The following is an 11,318-nucleotide window of genomic DNA, read 5'->3' on the forward strand; positions in this document are numbered from 1 at the left end:
TCTCTCTCTCTCACACAAACAAAAGAGACACATTAAACCCAAACCTAACCCAACGTTGCTTTTTTCTTGTTTGTATAGCACTAGACCCACACACTCCAATCATAAGAGAGCAAAAGAGAACACAAGTTACGGAGAGATACCCCATAAAAATGAGTGATGTGGGTTGGAAAGGAGCCCGAGGGTTCAAGTCTCGAGAGCCCCGTTCTTAAAAATAAAGGGTGTGTAAGGTTACAACAGCCGCGCTGGGGCTCGAATTAGGCACGTATAGCCCACGTGAGGCGAGTTGCATAAGAAGAGGAAAGCGCCATCGTTCTCTTCCCTTCTCTCTGCTTTGCCTGCCGAGTACTGTGCCCCGTTGAGGTTGCGCTTACAGTTGCTAATCTCAATGGGTTCCCCATTAGCCTTCTTCTCTTACAACTACTCCTGCAAAGGCCTCCTCCATTGTTGAAGCAGCTTGCTTTTTTTTTTTTTTGCTTTTGCTCCCCGCCCCCGCCTCCCCTCTCCCTCCTCTCAACTCACGCTTCTATCAATAGCCTTTTTCCCGACCCTGTTATCTGCTCATCGTTTGTACTTGCTCAACACGCGCACACAATTATACCTGCATACGCACCATGTGCCAGCAACCAAACTGTGTCTGCTCAAAAGTCTTGCAAGAGCAACCACCGCCGCACCCTTGTAAGCAGAATGACCACTCGCCTGTAATCATGGCTATCGTCCCAACCATTCAAAAGAAAATTGTTGAAAAAGAACCCCCTCTTGACGAAAATGATCTTAAGCGCCTCCCAACCGCATCAGAGGTGTGCCCCCATTGCTGATCTGCACTTGTTTATATTCTATAATCCTTAATCTCATAGGATTACCTAGTTTGGAATATTTTCATCTGGAGAATACAGTTTTTGTTGTTTTACACGTATTGCTGTTTTATTTATTAATAATTTCTTGGTATTATTGCATCAGTCAGCTCTTAGAATCGGCTTGATCTTCTGGTAGTCTCATTAGTACTAAGCACGCATTATATGTCTTAATCTTGCTTAAGGAAACTCAACGGTAGCCTCCATTAGTACCAAGAAACACCCATTTAGTCATAGTCTTGCTTGCTTGATTTCCTTAACCAGCCACATATATGTGCAACATGGAGTTTTGAGTATTCATTTGGGTTAATCTCAAATATTAGATTCATATGTAAGATATATATTCTAGCCATGGGGACCTAACTTTGATATTTTTGCATCAATTTTTGAGCAGGTTGTAGAGGAGTTGATACAAATTGGCAGCATAGCAGGCCCTATGGTCCTTTTGGGTTTGCTTCTCTATGGCAGAATGGTGACCTCTATGTTTTTTCTCGGCCGCTTGGGTGAGCTAGAGCTCGCTGGAGGCTCGCTTGCCATCGGATTAGCCAACATAACATGTTATTCTGTCCTCTCTGGATTGGCACTTGGCATGGAACCCATATGTGGCCAAGCTTTTGGAGCCAAGAGATGGAACTTGATGGGGTTGACACTGCAGAGAACCATACTAATTCTTCTTTGCTTTTGTTTCCCCATTGGGTTTCTATGGCTCAACATGCACAGGATATTATTGTGGTGTGGTCAAGACCGGAGCCTCAGTGCCATGGCTAGCACTTACCTTCTCTATTCTCTGCCTGATCTAGTAGCACAGGCCATCTTGAATCCCCTCAGAATCTATCTGAGAACACAAACCATCACATTCCCCCTCACTGTATGTACATTCTTTGCCCTCATCTTGCACTTGGTCATCAACTATGTCCTTGTGCATGTGCTGGGCATGGGCATCAAAGGGGTTGCCCTTGCTGCGTCTTGGACAGATTTCAATCTTGTTTTCTCCCTCTTAGGCTACCTTTGGTTCTCCGGTATGCATAAGAAGACATGGGAAGGCTGGTCTGCAGAGTGTTTAAGGGACTGGAAGCCCCTTCTCTACCTCGCCTTGCCAAGCTGCCTGTCGGTTTGCTTGGAATGGTGGTGGTATGAGCTCATGATTGTGTTTTCTAGCTTCTTGGTGGATGCCAAGGCCACAGTTGCAGCAATGGGCATTCTTATTCAGACCACATCTCTTGTTTACATTTTCCCATCATCTCTCAGCCTTGCAGTGTCCACAAGGGTGGGGAATGAGCTTGGAGCCAACCGGCCGGTGAAAGCACGGTTTGCCATGCAAGTAGCACTTGTATGTGCCTCAGTCCTGGCCATTCTAGCGATGATATTTACCACTACTATGAGGCATGTGTGGGGGTCAATTTTTACAACTGATAGCCACATTCTCTCGCTTGTTGCAGTAGCAATGCCTATTGTGGGTCTGTGTGAGCTTGGCAACTGCCCACAAACTGCTGGTTGTGGTGTGTTGAGGGGAACTGCAAGGCCTACTGCAGGCGCTAATATCAACTTGGGGTCTTTTTACATAGTGGGCTTTCCAGTCGCACTAGTATTTGGGCTCAAGGTGGGATTTGTAGGCCTGTGGTGTGGTCTATTGGCAGCGCAAGCTACATGTGTAATTCTCATGTTCTGTGTTTTGGGCAAGACAGACTGGAACCTCCAAGCTATGAGGGCCAAAGAGCTAACTGGCTCCTTTCAACAGACCGACATCGACCATGGTCTCTCAACCCACTCATTACAAAATTGCTACAAAATAGAGGCTCAGGAGCTTGAACACTTGATTTCAATCAAAGTTGAATCCACCGATGGAGCCTCATGATGAAATGAATGGCCGGGTACTCCATTGCAAAGCCACACATAGCATGCATCTCATGGCAAGACTATAAGAAAAGGCATGGTCACGAGGACAGATGGTCGTGTTAATGCGAAAGGAGTAGGCCAAGCTGATTCTTTAGTTGACATGATTTGGTTCCATTATATCTCTTGCATTAACAACCGTGCAGCTGGTAATCAATTCATATCGTTGTGATCATCAACACCCATTGAATTTATTATACTCTGGGCTTGCAGTGTCTTTACCAACATCTTCTGTACATGAAAGAGAATGCAAAAAAGGGTGTAACTGAAAGAGGACTAGAAATTGGGTAGTGTAATCTGCTCATATATACGAGCACTTGATTTTGTTTCATGTTGACAATATACTTAAATTGGATTTAAAAATGTTCCATTATGTGCCTGCAATGGTCACTTGCATTTGGTATTCTTGAAACCAAAGCATTGTGATCTTTTAGGCTTTTTTTGCTTGGAGAGACGGGTACTCTATTTAAGTCGCTCGTTGGGCTTTGTTCGGGGTCAGGGTTTGTTCTTGGGTTTTCTACTTGAGAGCCAACGGGCTTCACTAACTCGATGCAACACATGCACCCCGGAATGTGTTTAAGTTACGGTTACATAAAACATTGTGATCTCAAAGGCAACTAACTTCCTTTTAAGAGCAGACCTTGAGTTCTCAAGAGATTTAATGCTTGCATTATTGTCATAAGTGTGCATTAACTATCATTTCCGAGTGTATATCTTCAAATTATGAGCAATTGGGTTTATGACGCGGGAGATCTCGGGTTCAATCCCAGCTTGCTGCCTTTCAGCTAAATAGCAGCGGAAATGAAATAAAGTTATAAGCAATTGGACATTGTAGGGTCATTGATGCATGTATGATTATATAATGTAAACTAGTGCAGACTCCCTGCTGCTGTGCTGCAGTTTGTCACCCCTTGTATGCTGCTGTAGTAGTCTGTCTCCCCTTGTACACTCTTGCCATGTGGCAAAATGAGATGGCCACAGAGAGTGGGTGAATGCTGTGGCAAGGGCAAGAATAGTGACAATAATAGTATAGAGATGTAGTTTAGGTTAAAGTAATACTCTAAAGGACCTTAATTACACAGAAGGAGCTTAAAGGTACCACTAACTAGACTCTCTAGTATAGAGATGCATGTTAGGTTAAAGTAAGACTCTAAAGGACCTTAATTACAAAGAAGGAGCTTAAAGGTACCACTAACTAGACTCTGATGCTCTAGATTCTAGCATGATTACTAATGAGATCAAGCCTAGGGTAATTGATGCATGCACTGATGCATGCATGATTATATAATATAGATGTATGAGCAAATATGATTGCAGAGTTGGTTAAACTTTAAAGGACCTTAACATTGAAGGACCTTAAAGGTAGAGAGTACCAAGGAGACTGATGCTCTAGATTCTAGCATGATTACTAATGAGATCAAGGCTAGAGGACAAATGTATTTATGCGCTCGTGGGGGGTTGAAAGCATTTAATAAATTGCTGAAATGGGCGACAGCCTACAGGCAAAAAATTGGCAATGCGCTGGGTACGCAATAGTTATAGATAGTTTACACACGCAAATGCGAATAATTATTGATAATAGTTTAAACTTTAGACTTTCAAAGGTTAGCGTAATTAATTTAATGGGTGACGTGCGGATTTAAGTTTTGCATTCAAAGCTTTCTGACTTCTCCCTTTCGCAATCACGTGGTGACGTGTTCTTTGGATAAGCCGGCGATGTATGAAGATTCAATAGCAAAATAATTATTCATTAATAATGCTGGCAGCAGCTGATCGGATTAATGCAAATATATTATTTTCAGCAAAGATAGGCATCGCCTTATTAAAGCAAGCGGTCTGCGCACGCACATGAAGGCAAGCAAAAAAATTAAAATAGTATTAAGAATCAAGATCATGCAAGATTAAATTAATATAATTGCCTTCGATGGATTAATTCTTCTTTGCTTTAACCTTCGCAAACGGGATAAAGGTCTAAATCAAACGCTGCTTTTCTTTGACCTTAGCGTGTGCCCACGAGCGCACGCAGAGATGCCTTCCCCGCTTCAATTTCGTCATTACTGTCTCAAAAATTCTGTGCTGCAAAGTATTAAATGCTTTGATTAACCGTAGCGCGTATCATGCAAGCGTCATTCAGGCTTCAATTTTGGACGAAGATTTTAGAAAATGCATGGGATTAGCGTTTAAAAAAACAGTTTCTTAATCCGTTTTTGATGGATTGGCTTTTGTGATTACCGACGTTCTGGAAGCGTGAAAGGAAGCTCGCCGTCCATGCGCGGAGGTCTTTGCAAATTGCGCGTGAAGCTAGCACGCGGGCGACATGACGTGCCTTTGTAGACGTTTAGATTTTATCAGCCTCAAACAAACAAGATGAGCACAAGGAAGACAAGACTTCCTTTGATTGCTAGTCAAATAGTGCGTTCGTGCGGCCAGCTAACACTGTAGCCCACCCCTCGTGCCCTCATATATTGGGGCAACTAAGAACCTTTTCACACGGATTTGTTGACCATAGCTCGTTTATAGGCACCCCTCATGCACTTGGACTCCAGAAGTTAGTTCTATATTGCACAGGAGAGAGTAACTAAGAGGTGGTTCCCACCTGTGGAAGCATTCAACCAGTGGGGTCCTAGTGGTGGGAGGCCAATGGTATTGTGCTGAGCACACCATGCAATGAGTTGCAATTCTTCGTTTTCTCCACTTGAACTCCTCATTAAATTACCCTTCTCTCCACTCGTGGAGGCAATTGAAGAGGATTGTGGAAACAACCCCTAACTAAGAACCTTTTCACAAGGAGTGAACTAATATACCAAGTCCTCACATTTTGCAGACACGACTTTGGACAAGGGAGATCAATACTTCATGAGCTAATGATTAGCTTGCTTGTTATCCCAGTCTCATTTACTTGTTTATGTCCACATTGAATCTTCTAAAATAAACGTGTAGCTTGGGGCAAAAAAGTTCAAGGAGTAATTATGAATCAAAACTTGGTTGACTAGCAGGTTTCCATCATCCACTCATTAGTGAAGCTTGAATAAGTTACACTATTGAAGAGGTTGTACTATGTGTTTCCTTGTCCCATGGTAATGGAGAACCTAAGTTTAAGTGGTTCACTACACACATTGAACACCCTCTTCAAGTGTGAAGAGATCTATACTTAGTTACATTATTGATCCATATCTACAATTAAACATCATGTAATTCGCTCATCTATGCACTTAGGTGTGGCCATCTTTGGCCTTTGATAGTTTCACTTATAGAGTTGGATACACAAGAGAGGGTATATGCATGTGGACTTGAGTTGTTTATTTTTAGCATAATGATTCATTTATTTTGCTATGAGAGAAGACAATTCAAAAAAGTATTTGAATCATAATCATTTACTGATTCGTTACATACACATGACACATCTAAGTTTGTCAAAAATGAGGGGGTCTATGAGTTTATGGATCATATGTATTATTCTTGCATCAAAATTCATGAATAAATCTATTAGAGAACTTTGAAATGGATCTGCTCACTTCGGTTGTTTAATCTTAAATATCAAGAACATATGCATGGGTGTTTAGCATTGCGTAATTTGTTCTTAATGACATGTCCTCTAGGGAGTGATTCACAATCCCCATTTATAATGATCAATACTATGTGGAGACTCTCCACGTTATATGGTTTTGATTATAGTCCCCCAACTAGGGGGTCGATGAGGGTTATGATTCATCACATCATTTTAGGTGATTGCATATTGTACGTGCTACAAAGTGGATCTTTTTTAAATCTTGGTTCGTTAATTTTAATGACTACTTGTATATTTAATAATTTATTCTTAGTTCATAAAAAAGGAATCCTTCACCCACAAAAAGCATTATCTTTTAGAAAACAAAGGAAAAATGCACATTCATCATAGATAAATATTTGTATCTATCTAAAACCCCTATTTTGTATACCGGCAAGCCTTATCTAGCTTAAGCATTTTTTGGAACTATTTTTTCACTTTTTGGCATTTTCAATGTAGCACTAAGTTACAAATGTAATACATATGCCACCTTAGCTAGGGGTGGGTCCTATTTATTTCAATGCAATGCACATTAAATTGGGAAAGCGAATTTAAGATAATGTTTTGGATTCATCAAATTGAAACTTAAACAATAGTTCCAAAGCACGCTTCAATATTAATTGGAAAAATGTCATGTGAATTGTGGTGTTAAAATAGGGTTTAGAAGGAGGGAATGTCTTGAGCATAAGGTTCTTAAGGAACTATACCTGATGCACAAAAATCTTAGAAGATACTATGCATGGGCCTTTTGTTCCACGATGGATTATATCAAGCATAATACAGAACACTAATGAAGGAAAGACACCAAATTGAACATGCTTCATTCATGAAATCGATTGGAATTTTTTTAAAAAAAAAATCAAAGGATTCAATTTCATTCATGAAATCGATTGGCAAAAATAAATCAATGGATTCAAATTAGAACAAGCTAACAAAAAGTTAATTGGTGAGCCTGAAATGTCATTAGTGTGAACTTTATACCATAAACACTATATGTGTCATCAACACCATATGTGAACTTTGTGTCATCAACACTATATATGTCATCAACACCATATTATGTGAATTTTGTGTCATCAACACCATGTGTGTTTTGTGAAATAAGTTTTTCACTTCAAAATCTCAATTTTATGTGCAACATGTGTAAATAAGTAGACTTTATATAGCTATTATAAGATATAAATGCAACCTCGTGATATAAGACTTTGTATAGCTATTTTAAGATATAAATGCAACCTCGTAATAACATGTCACATGAAAAACACTTGGACAACATGCTAGGCATGGTTTAATACATGGCTTCGTAATGTGTATGCAGTATGGATGCTTCGTAATGTGTATGCAGTATGGATGCTTTGTTTTTTTATTGTGTGAACTACTTGGTCAAGTTTTGAGGTTTTTTTGGGGCTATCAATTATTAAGAGGCATTACTTTTGCATCCATTATCGTGTGAACTACTTGGTTAGGTTTTGAGGTTTTTTGGGGCTATCAATTATTAAGAGGCATAACTTTTGCATCTATTACAGATTGTAGTAATTTTTGTTGCTAACTTGATCTTCATATTCCAAACTTTGTATTTATGTTTAACAAGACACTAGTTTTTGTAACAATAATAAGATGTTAGTTTATTTTACCTAAATTGGTGTTATTTCATTGTTGTCAACATTAAGAAATGGTGTATTCAACCATATGATAACATTACCTAAGTTGGTCTTATTATAATTATAATAACTATACATTTCATTGTTATCAACATTAAGAAATGACATTCACATCACAACCTAGAAACCACCATCAATATATGAAATCTATTTACAATTTAAATTTAATTTACCATCAATAAATAGAATTATTTGGAGATGTTTATTTGTTTACCTATCTTTCTATTCCTGAAATCTTACATATGTTTACTTGGGTATCATAAGTCTTTGTGAGGTCTTTTGGATATCAAATATTTTGAGGTGATGTATGTTCCTATTTAAGTAATACTTACCATGGATTATAATCTCTAAATGATACTTGATCCCTAATTAAAATAGAAGATGATGTAACACAAAAGGAGGCAGTGTACATTGTCTCATTTTTGGACTATGAGATTTACAAGAGTGATATTGGTCCCTTAAAATAGAAGATGATATAACACAAAAAGGAGGCAGTTTACATTGTCTCATTTTTGGACTATGCGATTTGCAAGAGTGATATTGGTCCCTTAAAATAGAAGATGATGTAACACAAAAAGGAGGCAGAGTTTACAGTGTCTCATTGTGGACTATGAGATTTACAAGAGTGATATTGGTCCCTTAACACCAGTCTTGTAGAGAAAAAAATTTGTGGCTTTCTATAATAGAATTTTACTCTCTAACTATAAAGTATCAAAGAGAATCCTTCTAGGGAAATGTACCCAACATAAGATAGTAGTTGAAAAAAATAAGCAAGAGAAAAAAGGTTTTCAAAGCTTTGTTTTTAATGTTCATCATTGAGACTCTTTTTTCTTATTTTCATTGAAATTTTCTTACAAAGTTTTGAAGTACATCACAAACGCAGTGAAAAAATCATCTATGTGTGTATGTGATTCATGTTTATAAATATTGAATGTTAATTGAATTTAAGCCCCTAAAATAAAGTGAATTGAGAACTATTTAAGCCTTTTATGGTTTTCTTTGTATTCTTAAAAGCACCAATTTTTCAAATGATCAAAATTTCAATTAAAAGTCATACACTTGATTTTCTTTGTGCCAATGTTTCAACACTTTTCAACAATATGTGTAAAAGCTATCTCACATTTACATAAATCAAACCTAAGTCATTTTTGTGGCTAAATCCAATTTTGTGGCTCAATTACAAGACTAGCGTCAATGATACATACTTTCAATAAAATAGAAAAGTTAATACTTTAGATAACAAGACTAGCGTTAATGAGACATACTTTAGATTACAAGATTAGCGTTAATGAGACATACTTTTCAATAAATAGAATAGTTAATACTTTAGATTTAAAAACCATTAGATAACCCATTAAAATTTAATTAATTATTATAATTTAATTTTATAAATGATAATTTAAAATTATTTATAAAACTTCAATTCTATCAACATCACATTTTTTTGCAAATGGCAACTTATCTTAAATCAAAGATAAACTTGTAAGGGACCCATAAGTCACTAAGTTGTGTTATCAACAATCAATGTATTCCCTTCTTAGGGAACCAAGTACATAGATTTGGACTCAATGGACCCTAGTCCTTTGACTTTTGTCTTGATGATGAGAGTTGGGAATGCTATTGATATGTTTAAAAAAAAGTTGTCAACAAGCTTTGCGATAAATCATCACCCCAAAAGATAAGTGCATTAGAAGATGGTTAAGGCAAAAGAACTATTAATCAAGACATAGCAACATGTTACAAAGTCAATGGACATATGCACAGTGGGGGTAAGTTATATAGATAAGTGACACCAAATCTACAACGAGGAGTTTTTTGAAAACTAGGATAAAGAGCTCAAAAAGATTACTACCCTTTAGTAAGGTCCAAGAGGAACCCACGCCCCCCCCCCCCAAAAAAAAAGTTGAACCGCAACTTTCTATATCAAAAAGATTCAAGATAAACAAAGCCTTGGCAGAAGTAGAGTGAGAAGCCAAGAGGATAACAGCCTAGACCAAAAGAAAAAAAGATGATGTAATGGACTCAAGACCAATCCCTAAGCACTATAAATCATATATAATAGAGGTGAATGAGAAGTTTGTCTTAGAGCCCAACGCCCTAAGAAAGGACAAGAAGGAGTCTCATATGAAAAAACCACTAAGGTCAAGGTAGTAGACTTAGCCAAACTAGTGTCTATTATTAAGGACTTGAATCCAAATAAGGAAAAGAAGTTAATAGACCTACTATTGAAAGAAGTCAGGGATTTCTTCGGCTAGAAGTACATGGGCATGAAAGGAGTGCCACTTGAGGTAGTGTAGCATACGGTACCTATCATCATAGAGGGATCAAGACCAACTTGGCAAAGACCTTATCAAATGAATCTCAAATATTCTGCAAGAAGAATCTGATAAACTTATTGCTATAGGATTTATCTATGAAATCAAGCAGCACAAGGGAATCACTCATTGTCATTATACTAAATAAAAATGTGAAGTTGAGAGAGTATGTGGATTTAAAGAAAGTCAATGCGGCTATGCAAAAAGATCACTACTCACCACTACTATATACTGAACGCATTTTAGTAGGAGTACTCGGTGAGGAAGCCTACAAGGTCTTAGATGGTTTCTTTGACTATAACCATGTGTCCAATCGCACCTAAGGATTAGCACAAGACCACATTTATAACAATGGGAGGCATTTTTTCCTATTGGGCTATTCCCTTTGGACTAACCAATGCCCCCACAATGTTCTATTGGATAATGTGCACATGTAACAGAATGCAAATCCACATGCAAGGGAGGAAGTGGAAAGAATGCAAACTCTTTTGTAAACATGCAAAGAAAACATTAAGAAGTCTCAAGAGAAGATGAAGCATTATGAAGATGCACATCAAAGACCATTGGAATTCCAAGAAGGGGGCTTTGTGTTCTTGAGGATACCTAAAACTCAATATGGATCTCTCAAAGGTAATGCAAACACAGAGCTTGCACACCATTATTATGGGCCATACAAAGTATTGAGAAGGGCTGGTGAAGTGGCTTATCAATTGCTACTCCCATCTACTACAAGGATACATGATGTCTTCACATAATATCACATTTTAAGGCATATGTTAGGCCAAGGGTGCAAGTATTGGATGAGCTTCCACCTATGAGTGAAGATGGCATGGTGGAGTACATTTTTGAGAAGGTGTTGGGAGAAAGAGAGAAGGCATTATGCAACCGCACTTTGCGTAAATACCTTGTTAAGTGGAAAGTTTTACCTCAAGATGAAGTAACATGGAAGCATGCCTCTATGTTGGAGGGGATGGAACACCTTTTGATGCATCCGAGTTGGATTTTTGAGTCAAAATAGTGAAAAAAAAGCTTGCTGTAATTTATTGTTATG

The 11,318-nt window shown here is 38.1% G+C and overlaps 1 protein-coding gene across 1 annotated transcript; it reads left to right on the forward strand.

Annotated features, from left to right (window-relative positions):
- The first annotated feature begins 215 nt into the window (after positions 1-215).
- On the forward strand, positions 216-3,107 carry LOC147623681 (protein DETOXIFICATION 48-like). Its single transcript, XM_086820269.1, has 2 exons — positions 216-797; positions 1,246-3,107. Exons 1-2 carry the CDS (start codon positions 612-614, stop codon positions 2,704-2,706), a joined length of 1,647 nt encoding a protein of 548 aa, XP_086676395.1. The 5' UTR covers positions 216-611; the 3' UTR covers positions 2,707-3,107.
- The last annotated feature ends 8,211 nt before the right edge of the window (positions 3,108-11,318 follow it).

This window comes from Cibotium barometz, chromosome 26 (genome assembly GCF_041138505.1).
Source record: "Cibotium barometz isolate CiBa-2024 chromosome 26, ASM4113850v1, whole genome shotgun sequence".
NCBI classification, from domain to species: domain Eukaryota; kingdom Viridiplantae; phylum Streptophyta; class Polypodiopsida; order Cyatheales; family Cibotiaceae; genus Cibotium; species Cibotium barometz.